The sequence below is a fragment of the Podarcis raffonei genome, chromosome 13 (assembly GCF_027172205.1).
Source record: "Podarcis raffonei isolate rPodRaf1 chromosome 13, rPodRaf1.pri, whole genome shotgun sequence".
Classification (NCBI taxonomy): domain Eukaryota; kingdom Metazoa; phylum Chordata; class Lepidosauria; order Squamata; family Lacertidae; genus Podarcis; species Podarcis raffonei.
Window position 1 is genome coordinate 52,444,764 of NC_070614.1, and position 16,871 is coordinate 52,461,634.

Here is a 16,871-nt window from a genome sequence, read left to right on the forward strand (position 1 = left end):
GAAAGCACTTTGGACCCTTTGCTCCTGGCAGGATTCAGCTGAACAAGCCTTTAGGTCTTTTCCCACTGACCTGCCCCAAAGTTTGAAAACGGCCTGTTTATACTCTTTAAGCTGGTGGCCTTCAGACATGTTTGGACTATAACTCCCATCGGGCATTAGCCAAGACGTCCGGTCCAGAACGTGATGGGCACCAGAGAAGTCTCATACTAAATTATGAGCGATGTGTGCAAAATTTGCTTGCTTTGCATACACTTGATTCCTTCTCTCCCTCCACTTAGAAATACAAATGAGAGTCCACTACCTTCCAGTCAGCTCTTACTGCCCAAAAGTTCTTGCTAATGTTTAGCCAGACTCTCCCGATTTTTGTTACTGGGGCAAGATAGTAAGGGGGGGGGTAGAACAGACGCCGTGTTGAACGCTCCTCGAATTATACAAAGTTTTATTTAGAGTGCAATCTCTGTTTTCACAAATTACAGCGGAGAGAGAAGGGGGGAATAAAGCCACACACACGGTGATCCGACGTATATTTTCTTCCTTTGCGCTGGGACTTGGGCTGAGGCTGGGGTGGGGGTCGAAGCAACGAGAGCAGGGCGGGGGGCTCACTTGTGGTAGAAGCGCTGGCCCTGTTGCGGGTGCTGGATGAATGGGTGCCGAGGTGTTGGCTGCGGGGAGGCCTGGAAACCAGACTTCAAGAGGGGAGAAAGAGATGTTAAAGGAAAGAAGTTTTCAGTGTACAGTGGTACCTTGGTTCTCAAACGCCTTGGTTCCCAAACACCAAAAACCCAGAAGGAAGTGTTCCGGTTTTTGAACGTTTTTCAGAAGCTGAACGTCTGATGCGGCTGTCGGCTATTGTTTCCATGGTGCCTGCACCAATCAGAAGCTGCCCCTTGGTTTTTGAATATTTCGGAAGTCAGACGGACTTCCGGAATGGATTAAGTTTGGCGCTTTTGTTTTTGCTATTTTGTGTTTTTGAGGCTTTTTCGGTTAATTTGTTTTTGTGACTGTGTGGAACCCAGTCTACTGATTGATTGATTGATTGATTGATTGACTGCGGAAATGGATTAAAGGTGGTCATTGTTTGGATGGGGGGCCATTAGTGCAGGTAAGAAAAAAGATTAATTTTAATCATTACAATACTGTCTTATTTTATAGTACAGTAGATTGTTTATTGCTTTCAATTTACAGATCAATGGCCTCGTTAGATAGTAAAATTCATGTTAAATTGCTATTTTAGGGGTTGTTTTTAAAAGTCTGGAACGGATTAATCCGTTTTGCGTTACTTTCTATGGGAAAGCGTGCCTTGGTTTTGGAACGCTTTGGTTTTGGAACGGACTTCCGGAACGGATTAAGTTTGAGAACCAAGGTACCACTGTATATGAATTAACGGTCACAACCAGAAGGTTGTACAGCAATCCCTCATCTTACGCAGGGGCTCAGTTCCTAGCGCTAAGTGGAAATCGTGGAGGGTCCAGCCCTTAGAATTGCCTAATGGGTGGGAGGGAGAGCGAGAGACAGCTGGTGTACTGAGACGGCCTTGCCCAATGTCCAGTAAGGAAGGCAGGGAGCTAAAGTGCACTTTGTGCCAGCGTAATCCCGGCTCTCCACCTCACTTGGGACTCGACTTGCACTTTTCCAACCAGCCTGCCTTCAACCGTGCGTGGTTGACATTGCACCAATCGAGTGCGCAGCAAGACGAGAGGTTGCTGCCTTCGGTTTTCAGGCTGCTGGGTACTGGGTGGAAACTCCCAGTACATTTCCGAGCACAACTGAAAGTGTTGGTGCTGACCTTGAAAGCCCTAAACGGCCTCAAAGGCCCAGTATCCCTGAAGGAGCGTCTCCACCCCCATCGTTCAGCCAGACACTGATTTCCAGCTCCGAGGGCCTTCTGGCGGTTCCCTCCCTGCGAAAAGGGAGGTTACAGGGAACCAGGCAGAGGGCCTTCTCGGTGGTGGCGCCCGCCCTGTGGAACGCCCTCCCACCAGATGTCATGGAAATAAGCAACTACCCAACTTTTGGAAGACATCTGAATGCAGCCCTGTTTAGGGAAGCTTTGAATGTTTAATAGGTTATTGTATTTTAATATTTTGTTGGAAGCTGCCCAGAGTGGCTGGGTAAACCCAGCTAGATGGGCAGGGTATAAATATTAAGTTGTTGTTTTTGTTGTTGTTGTTGTTATGTGCCTTGGGGTGCCGGTCAGGCTGTGGGCAATCAGTGTCTCCGCATGGACACAGTGCTCCTGCCCTTGGCCTCCGTATACATATATAAAGCTCTCCCCCGGCCAAATGATCACCTCCTCCCAGCCTGATCGAGTGTGCCTTCATGAGTTTATCATCTGTGTGCTAAATCAAGCCAGCCAAGAGCATAGCAGAGAGGAATTCTTGGTGCCGGCCTGTGGAACTCCCTTCCCCTGGAGCCTTGCCAAGCAGCCAGGACTGTAAACCTCTCCATGTCTCTCTCTGTCCCTCCCCAACCCGCCTTCCAGTCTACGCACAAACGGTTCAAAGCAGCAGAGGGTTCAGAACATACCAAACGCTGAGCACGAACAGGTTGCCCTCCTGTTAAGGGGCGCAGATTATTTTTAATAAAATTAAGCAAGCCAGGCCTTCCACACTGCCCACACCTTTGGCGATGTTGTGCTTCGGTTTGTTTAACCGCTGCTGCTGTTTTTCATACTGAAACTAGGCTCGGGTGTGTTGTTGATCGGTTTATCTTTTTTTTAGAAAGGTAGAGTAAAAATCCTGAAACTGCGAACAGATTGTCTGAACTCCTTTCCCCGAGGAAGAGTCAGAAATACAGTTGTATTTTTTTTAAAAAAAGAAATACAATGGTACCTTGGTTCTCAAACACCTTGGTTCTCAAATTCCAAAAACCTGGAAGTGTTCTGGTTTTTGAACATTTTTCGGAAGCCGAACATCCAATGCAGCTGTTGGCTATCGTTTCCGGGGCGCCTGCACCAATCAGATGCTGTGCCTTGGTTTCCAAACATTTCGGAAGTCAAATAGACTTCCGGAACAGACTAAGTTTGGTGCTTTTGTTTTTGCTATTTATTTTGCGTTTTTTTGGGCTTTTTTAGTTTACTTTGTTTTCGTGACTGTGTGGAAGCCAGTTCACCTACTGACTGATCGACTGTGTGACTGCGGAAATGGCTAAAAGCCCCCCATCCAAACAAGGAGTATCATCAGCGCCGGTAAGAAAAAAAATTAATACTGTCTTATTTATAGTACAGTACATTGATTATTGCTTTCATTTTATGGATCCATGGTGTCGTTAGATAGTAAAGTTCATGTTAAATGTCTGTCTTAGGGGTTGTTTTCCAAAGTCTGAAACAGATTAATCCATTATGCATTCCTTTCTATGGGAAAGCGTGCCTTGGTTTTGGAACGCTTTGGTTTTGGAACAGACTTCTGGAACGGATTAAGTTTGAGAACGAAGGTACCACTGTAAAACTAATGCAGTGTTGTATTCTAGTAAAGGTAAAGGCAAAGGGACCGTTAGATCCAGTCGCGGCCGATTCTGGGGTTGCGGCACTCATCTCGCTTTATTGGCCAAGGGAGCCGGCATACAGCTTCCGGGTCATGTGGCCAGCAGGACTAAGCCGCTTCTGGTGAACCAGAGCAGCGCACGGAAACGCCGTTTACCTTCCTGCCGGAGCGGTACCTATTTATCTACTTGCACTGGTGTGCTTTCGAACTGCTAGGTTGGCAAGAGCAGGGACCGAGCAACAGGAGCTCACCCCGTCGTGGAAATTCGAAGCGCCGACCTTCTGATCGGCAAGTCCTAGGCTCAGTGGTTTAACCCACAGCGCCACCCGCGTCCCCTTGTATTCTAGTAGCCCCGTATAAATTGATGCGCCAACATTGGCGGCATCCGACAGGAAGTGTGATTGGCGGTGTTTCTGCTGGGGATTGGCCTTTTCAGTGGGGGCTCCCCATCTGTGGAACGACCCCAACCTCAGACTGTACAGAGGCCAGAGGCTCCCTAGGGAGGAGAGCCACTCTGCATGCGCTCAGAGATACTGCTAGCCGACCTAACGGGAAGAGTCCGCAACCAGAAGGAGGAGGAGTATCAGGAAGAGTGGATTAAATTTAATGATTATTTAGTTAAATATGTTAAGTTAAATTAACTGAAAACAGCTTGCAGATAATTGGCTTAGGATTTTATTTATGTTAAGTGATGAATTAATATGTTTAATTCCATAATGTGAAGATTTAAGGATGTTAATGTTTAAGTTACAATTTCATAAGAATTGTGATTTGGAAAACCGCTAAAAGGACATGCAATGAATTTCAACCAAGGGGAAGCGAGGAAGTCGCTTAACAAAGTTAATAAGTGTAATTTTCAATAAGGTTGTGATTTATGTTTGTTTGTCTTGTGTGTTTGTTTGTTTATAAAATTGTGAAAACCAATAAAAAATTTTTGAAAAAAACCCCAGAGGTACTGCCGTGGTACGACAAGGCTTGGGATTGAGCTCTGCTCCCCCCACCCACCCAGCGAGATACTTACCGTGTGGGGCTGCTGTGGGGCGGTTCCGTGGGAGAAGCTGCCTGGGGAGGCTGGGCGGGCCGGGTGGGTGTACGCCAAACTGGGCTATAAGGGAGAGAAAGCGGGTGGGGGGGCCAAAAATCAGCAAGCAGGATGGAAAGGGGTTGGGCGTCGCGTTGGAGGTGGGAGAGTCGCCCACCTGGGAAAAGGAAAAGGAAGGCAAAATTCACAACAGGCCGAAAACAAGAGGAACAATGGCAACACATTATGGGCACGAAAAACCGCGTAACTGGGAAGCGAAATAAAGAGGGGGAGGAGAAGCAGGAAGAGGGGCAACGCGCCTTCAGGTTCTGAGCTTACCTTGGCAGCTGTCTGCATCTGGACAGGGATTTGGGGGGCTTGTAGGAGGCCCTGGTTCGGGTGCAAGGCTTGGGGGTGCATCGGACGCAGGGTCGACTGGGGAGGCAAGGACAAGAGAGGGAGAGCAGAGGAATTAGACCGTCTCCCAAGGTGAGAGGGAATGCACTCTGCACATGCTCTGGTTATTTCACGGCTATTATTATTATTGGTGTCATACTGACTACTTAGCTTTGCGGCTGCTTCCCTGATGACGTACCACTGCCGTTTGGTTTTTTAAAATATTGTTAGCCATCTCGTAAGACCTCTGTGGGATAGCCCAGTCGGTAAGAGCATAGGGCTCTTCATCTTGTGGCTGTGGGTTCGAGCCCCATGTTGGGGCCAAAAGATTCCTGCATTCCAGGAGGCTGGTGACCCCTGGGGTCCCTTTCCAACTCTACAAAAGAGCACGGACATTTTCAGAGAGCGATGCTCCGGGTGCGAACTCACCGAATCGGTAAATCCCGACTGCTGGTTCGCGTGCTCCAGTTGTTTCTGCAGAGGGATGGCTGTGCTGGGAGGAATGAAACCTGGAAAGGGAAGGTTGAAAGAGCTAAGCGTGAGCCTTGCAAGGAAAGGAACAGGGCCCTGGAAGAAATGTGGGGCTGGTTCGTTTTCTCTTTTCGGACAACATCTCCCAGTGGAGCTCCCCTGCCATCTAATGTCCATGGAGGCGCAGGTCAACTCTGTGTCCAGGGCAGCTGTCTACCAGCTCCATCTGGTACGCAGGATGAGACCCTCCCTGCCTGCATACTGTCTCGCCAGAGTGGCACATGCTCTGGTTATCTCCCAGATTAGTCGCTTAGACTAATGCAATGCACTCTATGTGGGGCTACCTTTGAAGGTGACTCGGAAACTGCAATTAATCCAGAATGCGGCAGCCAGACTGGGGACTGGGAGTGGCTGCCGGGACCACATAACACCGGTCCTGAAAGACCTACACTGGCTCCCAGGACGTTTCCGACCACAATTCAAAGTGTTGGTATTGACCTTGAAATCCCTTAATGGCCTCAAAGGCCCAGTAGACCTGAAGGAGCGTCTCCACCTCCAGCGTTCAGCCTGGACACTGAGGTCCAGCTCCGAGGGCCTTCTGGCGGTTCCCTCGTTGCAAGAAGTGAAGCTACAGGGAACCAGGCAGAGGGCCTTCTCGGTGGTGGCGCCCGCCCTGTGGAAAGCCCTCCCATCAGATGTCAAGGAAATAAACAACTACCTGACTTTTGGAAGACATCTGAAGGCAGCCCTATTTAGGGAAGCTTTTAATATTTGATGAATTATTGTATTTTAATATTTTGTTGGAATCTGCCCAGAGTGGCTGGGGAAACCCAGTGAGATGGGCGGCGTATTAATAATAATAATAATAATAATAATAATAATAATAATAATAATAGGATTTGCTAACCCCCCGCATGCTCTGGTCCACAAAGAGTCGAACATGACTAAACAACTGCAGACTTATTATTATGATGATGATGATTTGCCAGCCGCTCTGCAGACTTACCAGGCTGAGCCGTGGGGAAGTGGCTGTGGATTGTGTAGCCGGGCTGCTGCTGCGGCAAGTACTGCATCGTGGGGAAAGCGGAAGGCCCTGGAAGGAAAGGAGAGGGGGGTGAAAGCCCGGCCTGCTCTGCCCCCGCCACCCACCCGATCGCCCGCCTCTCTGTTGTGCGGGTGCCATCCTCACCTCGGATCGACTGGCTGCTGGCGTAGCTGACGGGCACCGTGTGCTGGCTCTGCCCCACGGCATAAGGGCTGTGCCCGGACTGCCCGCCCTGGTACTGGCCGTGCTCTGCCGTGCTGGCGGGGAAAGTCGGCTGCGTGGCAAAGTGGCGAGACTGGGAGACAAAGCAAGCACAGAGACGTCCCTTAGGGTTGCCGCGAGGCGCACCAAATCTGCCTCACAACTAACCGCTTTGTCTTATTGGCCATGCGACGTATTTTCGTGTTTCCCTACCCTAAACGGGCCTGTGGCGCTCGGAAGGAAGGGCGGCAATTCAATTTAATTAGTAACTATCATAACAGCAGCAACAGCAAAGGCAGCGCTGCCACCGTCCGCCATTTTGAAAGGGGAGCCATTTTGTGAGGGAAGAACTAACCGTTTTGTCTCGTTTATCTGGGGGGGGGGCCATAAGCAGAATACTGCAGTTGGAAGCAGCGTCCAGGAGGAAACCGGAAAAATATCTGGGAAAATCCAGACGCACGGCAACCCATGTTGGCAGTGTTGTTTGTGCCGATTTCCCTTAAAAATAGCTCCAAAACGTCAATTTTTGTTGAGATTTTGCCAAAAACAACCCCCACCCCACCCCGCAATAAAAAGCTCAACAACTTTTGTGTCCAGATTTTGAAACGTGGCAACCCTAGTTTATCATGTTATGTGGTTTTGTGCTGTAAACGGGCCTGTGGTCGTTGGGATCGAGGGCAGTATATAAATTTAAATAACAACCACCACGACAATAGAAAAGGCAGCGCTGCCACCGCCCGCCATTTTGTGAGGAAACATTGGGAAGAGAACGTTTGACTCTGCTCACGAAAAGCAAAATATAACCACTTCCTGGGGGAAAAGAAAATTGGGCTCAGACTCTGGCACGGTTCTTGTTTGCTTCGGCAGGCCTGCCTTCGTGGCATTTTAACGGGCAATTTTTATTACGTATCATTTGTTTTAGACGCATGGCTTTTACTTCTACTCTGATAAATCTTACATCAATTTGGCTTTATATATCAGGTATACGCAACCGGTCAATTGCGGGGCTTTCCTGGTCGATCGTGTGATCCTGGTTGATCACCGCCCCCAAAAAAAACTCCACAATGGTCAATCCAAAGGGTAGATCACTGCCAGTTTTTTTATATAATGGGAGTAGATCACAGTCTCTTGGGCATGGGTAGGCAAACTGAGGCCCGGGGGCCGGATCCGACCCAATCGCCTTCTTAATCCGGCCCACGGATGGTCCGGGAATCAGCGTGTTTTTACATGAGTAGAATGTGTCCTTTTATTTAAAATGCATCTCTGGGTTATTTGTGGGGCATAGGAATTTGTTCTTTATATATATAGTCTGGCCCCCCCACAAGGCCTGAGGGACAGTGGACTGGCCCCCTGCTGAAAAAGTTTGCTGAGCCCTGCTCTTGGGAGTTGGACATGCCTGTTGTATATTATCAGTTTTTTAAACGAATATTTCACATTGCATTTTGCAAACTGCTTAGGACGTTTCTGCTGATTAAGCAACGTGCCCCTCTTGCCAAATAAATTACCGTATTTTTTGCTCTATAAGACTCACTTTTTCCCTCCTAAAAAGTAAGGGGAAATGTGTGTGCGTCTTATGGAGCGAATGCAGGATGCGCAGCTATCCCAGAAGCCAGAACAGCAAGAGGCATTGCCGCTTTCACTGCGTAGCGATCCCTCTTGCTGTTCTGGCTTCTGAGATTCAGAATATTTTTTTTCTTGTTTTTCTTCTCCAAAAACTTGTGGTCTGGTGCGCCTTATAGAGCGAAAAATACGGTAATAAATCCTTCGAGGAGTACTATGACTTCAGTGTTGAAAAAAGAGATCTGCTCTTTCCTGAAACAACTGGGGAGAGGCACTCACTGTGATCACTGGAGGTCCAAACATCTGCTTGGCTCGATCGGCGGATATCAAGGTGCCGGCCCGGTTATGGCCCCCGGGGCTCCCTGCGGAGAAAGGGAAGAAATCCCATTGACATCAACCCCTCCAAGCCGTCCAGGGGGCAAGAAAACTCCTTCCCAAAGGGGAAGACTTCTCTTTCCTCCGATAAAAGACTCTCCGGAAGGGTTAGGGTTACGCACTATTTAATTGGGGTCCGCCATTATGGGACAGAGCGAGTTGCAGAGATAAACAGTCGTGGGGGAGGCGAGCTCTTAATTTGTTATCATATCTGTACTTCAAGTCCGAATCGGCAAATCTCCCCTGAAAGACGAATGTTTGATGCAACCTGTCTGAGAAAATGAATGAGCAAACGCCTAGATTTTATTTCATCGGAACTGAGTGAAGATGGCGTCTGCCACCAGAGAAGGACTTTTGGATTGATTCGGCATAAACACCAGCGTGTGAGGACATATTGCAAACAATAGACTTATCAGCTGCAAAAAAAAAAAAAGGAGAGTCATACATATTCCACACAGAAGCACATTATTGTTTATTTCAACTCGCCTGTGGAAACAACTCAGAGGCCATGAAGGAAGGAAGGATAACAACAGAAAGAAGGAACTATTGGAAACTCAAGGCAGTAGAAACATGAGATGATTGGAACCCCACTGAACTTGAAGCACGGGAAGCCCCAGCAAAAAATTATAATTTGGCAGAATATTTGGACTATATGAGATGCATTTGCATAATTTGGAATGTGTAATGTGATCTGATTGGATTGTTAAAATGGAAAACTTAATAATTTTTTTTAAAAAAAAAGTCTTCGCTTTCCTCCGCTCTCCCCTCTCCCATACCTGAAATCTTAACAAGGGAGGCACCTCAGAGGCTTTATGCATGGAATGTCCTGGGTTCGAGTCCCGACATCTCTCGCTAAAACTGGACCGCAGGTGGAGACTGGCGGCCCAATTCAGCACACCTGCCTGATCCGTGGCCGAACTCCACGCGAATCCTTTCAATGCGCCGCCGACGCGGCCAAAAAGAAACGCACCTTGCATGTTGAGGATGTGAGCCCCTGCGTGGACGGCCATTCCTTGCTGGTAAGCGGCTGCCGTCAGTGTCGTCATGTCGCTGTGGACAGGAGGAAGGAGGTCAATAAAGCGCCTGCAATAATGGCGGTGAGGAAACCCAGCTCAGAAAGAAACCGATTTTTGCCGGTGCCTGCTCTCGCCATTCGCTGCCCCTTTTGCACAAGGCAGGGGAGAACTGAGACAGTCGTGGGCTGCCTTCACGGTTTCACACACATTGTGATTTCTGCGTACTGCACACACACAACACAATTCACGAAATATTGCCAGGTCAAAAATTACGAAACTGGTACAGTCGTACCTCGGAAGTCGAAGAGAATAATAATAATAATAATAATAATAATAATAATAATAATAATAATAATAATAATAATAAATTTTATTTATATCCCGCCCTCCCCAGCCGAAGCCGGGCTCAGGGCGGCTAACAACAATAAAACAATACAAAAGTACAACACAAACAACACTCTAAAATCATTCATTATAAAATTAATTAAGTCCGTTCGACTTCCAAAACGTTCAGAAACCAAGGCGTGGCTTCCGATTGGCTGCAGGAAGCTCCTGCAGCCAATCAGAAGTTGCAAAACCCGCGTCGAACGTTCGGGTTCCAAAGAACATTTGCAAACTGGAACACTCACTTCCAGGTTTGTGGCATTCAGGAGCCAAAACGTTTGAGTCACAAGGCGTTCAAATTCTGAGGTACGATTGTATCATGATAGGGACTTCGAACCGGTTTTGGACAATACATGAACGTAATTATTTTATTCTTTTAATTTCTATATCACTTTATATTTTTAAGAAAAAGCTCAAAGTGGTTTACAGCAGGGGTCGGCAAGGTTTACCTCACCTGGGTGAGCTCACTGCCACAGAGATCGCTCCATGGGCTGGATCGCGTCAACTGAGTCCACGCTCTGTGCTGTGCTGGTTTAGCGCAGCGCACAAGGACTCGCTGAGCGAGCGGCTTGGTTCAGGGGCGGCTAGTGGGCCGTTTAAACAACCCCCATGGACCGCTTATGGCCCATGGACCAAAGGTTGCTGACCCCTGGTTTAAAGGTAAAGGGATCCCTGACCGTTAGGTCGAGTCGTGACCGACTCTGGGGTTGTGGCGCTCATCTCGCTTTATTGGCCAAGGGAGCCGGCGTACAGCTTCTGGGTCAGTGGCCAGCATGACTAAGCTGCTTCTGGCGAACCAGAGCAGTGCACGGAAACGCCGTTTACCTTCCCACCGGAGCGGTACCTATTTATCTACTTGCACTTTGTGCTTTTGAACTGCTAGGTTGGCAGGAGCAGGGACCGAGCAACGGGAGCTCACCCCGTCATTGCGGGGATTCGAACCGCCGACCTTCTGATCGACAAGTCCTAGGCTCTGTGGTTTAACCCACAGCGCCACCCGCGTCCCTATGGACCACAGGTTTACAGCATATTAAATCAATAAAACATAAATAAAACAATCTGAAGAAAATCAAATATAGAGTATACAGTCAAAGCAACATAACATCGCCCAGCCCTATGTGGAGGCCAGTATTCCAAGCACACTCACACCACAGAACAGGCTATGGGCAGTTTTTTGCGAGAAGCAAAGCTACAGGGAACCAGGCAGAGGGCCTTCTTGGTAGTGGCGCCCGCCCTGTGGAACGCCCTCCCATCAGATGTCAAAGCGATAAACAACTACCTGACATTCAGAAGACATCTTAAGGCAGCCCTGTTCAGGGAAGTTTTTAATGTGTGATATTTTTGTGTATTTTTGGTTTCTATGGAAGCCGCCCAGAGTGGCTGGGGAAACGCAGCCAGATGGGCGGGGTACAAATAATAAATTATTATTATTATTATTATTATTATTATTATTATTATTATTATTTTATTTTCAGTTTCTTGCCTAGTAACTCCTAAGCACGGAATTTGCCTTTTTCACAGCGGCCAAACACTGGCTCAACACCTCCACGAGGACCCTGTGGTCCTGCTCCTGATCAACAGCCAGTTCAGAACCCACAAACATAAACACACAGCTAGGATTTCCCCCTCTGCATCGCTAGACGCTTGTGATCTCGCTAACCTTTGCTCCTTGCGCCGTCGTTTCTCTTCCTCGTGAAGCACTTTTTTCAGCTGAAGAAAAAGCTGGTGCTTCTCCTCCTGTAGGGCAAGCAGTTTCTCTTCCAGCTTCATGATCTGCGGGTGCAAAAGGGGTCGGAGGTGAGCTGGGATGTCTCCAGGGACGGAGAAGAAGAGTTTGGATTTGATACCCCGCCTTTCACTCCCTTTAAGGAGTCTCAAAGCGGCTCACATTCTCCTTTCCCTTCCTCCCCAACAACAAACACTCTGTGAGGTGAGTGGGGCTGAGAGACTTCAGAGAAGTGTGACTGGCCCAAGGTCACCCAGCAGCTGCAGGTGGAGGAGCAGGGAATCGAACCCGGCTCCCCAGATTACGAGACTACCGCTCTTAACCACTACACCACACTGACTCTCTCACACTGGAGGCCTGCCAAAACAGAGGGCCACCCCACAGACCTGCTCCTTCGTCTCCTCCAGGGACATCCGCTCTTCCATCTCTTTCTTCCGACGCCTCTCCTGTTCCTCCTTCATCTTCTGCTCCATCATCTTGTCGACTTCTTCCTCCTCTGCAGGACGAGGGGGAAAGGCGTAATAATAATAATAATAATAATAATAATAATAATAGTACTTTATTTATACCCCACCCATCTGGCAGGGTTTCCCCAGCCACTCTGGGCGGTTTCCAACAGAATATTAAAACACAATAATCTATTAAACATTAAAAGCTTCCCTAAAGAGGGAGGAATTACCTTCCCGAAACGCAATTTCCAAAGAGCCTCAACTCAGTTCAAGACTTAAGGTTTTGTGCTACAGGAAGAATCAGTTGCACAAATATAAGATGGCGGACACCTGGCTTGCCAGTAATCCATGTGAAGAGGATCTAGGGGTCTCGGTGGACCACAAGCTTCACATGAGCCCACAGTGTGATGCAGCAGCAAAAAAGGCCAATGCTATTCTAGGCTGCATCAATGGAAGTCTAGTGTCCAGATCAAGGGAAGGAATAAGGTAAAGGGACCCCTGACCATTAGGTCCAGTCGTGGCTGACTCTGGGGTTGCGGTGCTCATCTCGCTTTATTGGCCGAGGGAGCCGGCGTACAGCTTCCGTGTCATGTGGCCAGCATGACTAAGCCGCTACTGGCCAACCAGAGCAGCGCACGGAAACGCCGTTTACCTTCCCGCCGGAGCGGTACCTATTTATCTACTTGCACTTTGACGTGCTTTCGAACTGCTAGGTTGGCAGGAGCAGGGACCGAGCAACGGGAGCTCACTCTGTAGCGGGGATTCAAACCGCCGACCTTCTGATCAGCAAGCCCTAGGCTCTGTGGTTTAACCCACAGCATCAGCCGCGTCCCAAGGGAAGGAATAGTCCCGCTCTATTCTGCCTTGGTCAGACCACACCTGGAAGACGGCATCCAGTTCTGGGCACCACAATTTAAGGAGGATATTGGCAAGCTGGAAGGTGGGCAGAGTGGGTGACCAAGATGGTCAAAGGTCTGGAAAACAAGCCTAATGAGGAACGGTTGAGGGAATTGGGTATGTTGAGCCTGGAAAAGAGGGAACTGGGAGGAGATCTAACAGCCACCTTCAAATCTCTGAAGGGCCACCGCATGGAAGATGGAGCAATCTTATTTTCTCCTGCTCTGGAGGATTGGATAGATTAAAGTTGCAAGGAAGGAGATTGGGACTAGATTTCAGGAAGAGTTTTCTGACCGTAAGAGCCGTTTGACAGGGGAAGGATCTCTCTGGGATGATGCTGGGCTCTTCTTCCTTGGAGGTTTTTAAGCAGAGGTTGGAAGGTCTTGGAAGTGTCAGCTGGGATTCCTGCATTGCAGGGGGTTGGGCTGGATGACCCCTGGGGTCCCCTCCAACTCTACAATCCTGGGATTTCCCCCCAGCAGGTCACCGGGGGTCGGCCGCTGCCTCCTCCCAGCCTAGCCTACCTGGCACCGGGTTGGGATTGCGGGGATTGCGCGCCGCCTTGAGCACCTTGCAGGAGGCGGGATACAAACTCAAATGCAAGTACATGCAAATGCATGCAAATGCAAATACAAATACAAATACATGTAAATACATGCAAATGCTAGTACATGCAACTGCATGCAAATGAAAATACAAATGCAAATACTAGTACATGTAAATACATGCAAATGCAAATGCTAGTACATGCAACTGTGACTAGTGGGGTGCCACAGGGTTCTGTCTTGGACCCGGTCTTATTCAACATCTTTATCAACGACTTGGATGATGGACTCAAGGGCATCCTGATCAAATTTGCAGATGACACCAAACTGGGAGGGGTGGCTAACACCCCAGAGGACAGGATCACACTTCAAAACGACCTTGACAGATTAGAGAACTGGGCCAAAACAAACAAGATGAATTTTAACAGGGAGAAATGTAAAGTATTGCACTTGGGCAAAAAAAAAAATGAGAGGCACAAATACAAGATGGGTGACACCTGGCTTGAGAGCAGTACATGTGAAAAGGATCTAGGAGTCTTGGTTGACCACAAACTTGACATGAGCCAACAGTGTGACGCGGCAGCTAAAAAAGCCAATGCAATTCTGGGCTGCATCAATAGGAGTATAGCATCTAGATCAAGGGAAGTAATAGTGCCACTGTATTCTGCTCTGGTCAGACCTCACCTGGAGTACTGTGTCCAGTTCTGGGCACCACAGTTCAAGAAGGACATTGACAAACTGGAACGTGTCCAGAGGAGGGCAACCAAAATGGTCAAAGGCCTGGAAACGATGCCTTATGAGGAACGGCTAAGGGAGCTGGGCATGTTTAGCCTGGAGAAGAGGAGGCTAAGGGGTGATATGATAGCCATGTTCAAATATATAAAAGGATGTCACATAGAGGAGGGAGAAAGGTTGTTTTCTGCTGCTCCAGAGAAGCGGACAGGGAGCAATGGATCCAAAGTACAAGAAAGAAGCTTCCACCTAAACATTAGGAAGAACTTCCTGACAGTAAGAGCTGTTTGACAGTGGAATTTGCTGCCAAGGAGTGTGGTGGAGTCTCCTTCTTTGAAGGTCTTTAAGCAGAGGCTTGACAACCATATGTCAGGAGTGCTCTGATGGTGTTTCCTGCTTGGCAGGGGGTTGGACTCCATGGCCCTTGTGGTCTCTTCCAACTCTAGGATTCTATGAAATGCAAGTACATGCAAATGCATGCAAATGCAAATGCAAATGCATGCAAATAACCCCCCCCCGTCTCTCTCTCTCTCACCCTGCCGCTTCCTCTCTCTCTCCACCATGACGTGGCGGTGCAAGGCGCGGGCCATGGCCGAGCTCAGCTTCGGCCTCTCCAGCAGCGCCGGCATGGCGGCCTCTCCGGCTGCCCGGGGCGCCCGGGACCCAAGGCGGAGAAGGAGGCTCCTCGGAGGCCGCGGGAAGGAGGAGGAGGAGGAGGAGAAGCAGCCCGGGAGAGGCGACGCCAACACCCTGAGCGGCTTCCTCTTCCGGGTCACCGCCGCCCCGCCCCCCTCTGCCGGGGACCCAGGAGTCCGGGCAGGCTCCACCCCCGCAACTGGCTGAAGGGGACCCAGGAGTCCGGGACTGGCTGCCCCCTCTCCCCCAGCTGAGAGAGGGACCCAGGAGTCCGGGCAGGCTCCACCCCCCGCCCCACTGGCTGAAGGGGACCCAGGAGTCCGGGAAAGGGCTGCCTCCTCTCCCCAACTGAGAGGGGGACCCAGGAGTCCGGGCAGGCTCCACCCCTCCCAACTGGCTGAAGGGGACCCAGGAGTCCGGGACTGGCTGCCCCCTCTCCCCCAGCTGAGAGAGGGACCCAGGAGTCCGGGCAGGCTCCACCCCTCCCAACTGGCTGAAGGGGACCCAGGAGTCCGGGAAAGGGCTCCCCGCTCTCCCCCAGCTGAGAGAGGGACCCAGGAGTCCGGGCATTGGGCTCCCCGCTCTCCCCCAGCTGAGAGAGGGACCCAGGAGTCCGGGCATTGGGCTCCCCGCTCTCCCCCAGCTGAGAGAGGGACCCAGGAGTCCGGGACTGGCTGCCCCCTCTCCCCCAGTTGAAAGAGGGACCCAGGAGTCCGGGCAGGCTCCACCCCTCCCAACTGGCTGAAGGGGACCCAGGAGTCCGGGAAAGGGCTGTCCCTTCTCCCCCAACTGAGAGGGGGACCCAGGAGTCCCGCGCGCTCCTGCTCAGAGGGGAAGGGACCCAGGCGTCCGAGAGGGCGGAAGAGCCCAGCCACTTGTGGCACCCCCCCCCGATAAAAAAAATGGGGTGGTGGTTCTAATTTTAAGCTGCTATTGTGCTTTTCCCCAGAAAGAGACAATGATTTTAAATTATGTTTGTTATATGTGAAAAAGATATATTCTAAAAAATAAAATAAGCCCGGTTTTTTTTTTCTTTTCAAGCAGTAAGAGATGTCCTCAGCTTTACTGGACTTGCAGATAGAAAACCTTTGCTGAGTTCGAATGTGGAGACCAGTCAGACCTGCTTCTGTGATCTCCCTTCTCTAATGCAAGGGGCTTAACATTGTTTGATTTGATTTCCCACATTTCTATGCAGAAGACACTAAAAATGAATTTAAGGCAGGCTTCTTCAACCTCGGCCCTCCAGATGTTTTGAGACTACAATTCCCATCATCCCTGACCACTGGTCCTGCTAGCTAGGGATCATGGCCAAAAACATCTGGATTAAGCTGTGAACCCCATCTGTAGGCTCAAGTTCTGTACTTGTGTAAATAAACCATCTACCCCAAAGACATCGCAAGTCTCCGCTGTGACTCCCTGCAGCCAGAGTCGGGCCCGCCAAGTGGCAAGGAGTGACACAGGCTCAGCGCCTATGGAGATGTCCTAAAGGTAAAGGGACCCCGACCATTAGGTCCAGTCATGGCCGACTCTGGGGTTGCAGCGCTCATCTCGCTTTACTGGCCGAGGGAGTCGGCGTACAGCTTCCGGGTCATGTGGCCAGCAGGACTAAGCCGCTTCTGGCGAACCAGAGCAGCGCACGGAAACGCCGTTTACCTTCCCGCCGGAGTGGTACCTATTTATCTACTTGCACTTTGACGTGCTTTCGAACTGCGTTTGGCAGGAGCAGGGACCGAGCAACGGGAGCTCACCCCGTCATTGCGGGGATTTGAACCGCCGACCTTCTGATCGGCAAGTCCTAGGCTCTGTGGTTTAACCCACAGCGCCACCTGCGTCCCACCACGGAGATGTCCATACCTTCTTGCAAATCACGGGGGAGGCCTGTGGCTCGGGTGGCAGTGCAGCTGCCGGGCGTACAGAAGGTCCCAGGTCCAATGC

The 16,871-nt window shown here is 49.9% G+C and overlaps 1 protein-coding gene across 2 annotated transcripts; it reads right to left on the reverse strand.

The window, feature by feature from the left end:
- Positions 1-422: 422 nt before the first annotated feature.
- Positions 423-15,069, reverse strand: GPS2 (G protein pathway suppressor 2). Of its 2 annotated transcripts, none has more exons than XM_053360642.1 (11): positions 14,836-15,069; positions 12,064-12,173; positions 11,612-11,724; positions 9,522-9,634; positions 8,456-8,538; positions 6,560-6,710; positions 6,377-6,463; positions 5,329-5,408; positions 4,843-4,938; positions 4,504-4,587; positions 423-686 (listed from the first exon to the last, which is right to left on the reverse strand). In XM_053360642.1, exons 1-11 carry the CDS (start codon positions 14,927-14,929, stop codon positions 600-602), a joined length of 1,098 nt encoding a protein of 365 aa, XP_053216617.1. In that variant the 5' UTR covers positions 14,930-15,069; the 3' UTR covers positions 423-599. The 2 variants fall into 2 exon arrangements, with proteins under 2 accessions (XP_053216617.1, XP_053216618.1); XM_053360643.1 differs by having other exon boundaries at positions 9,522-9,601; positions 14,836-15,068.
- Positions 15,070-16,871: the final 1,802 nt, after the last annotated feature.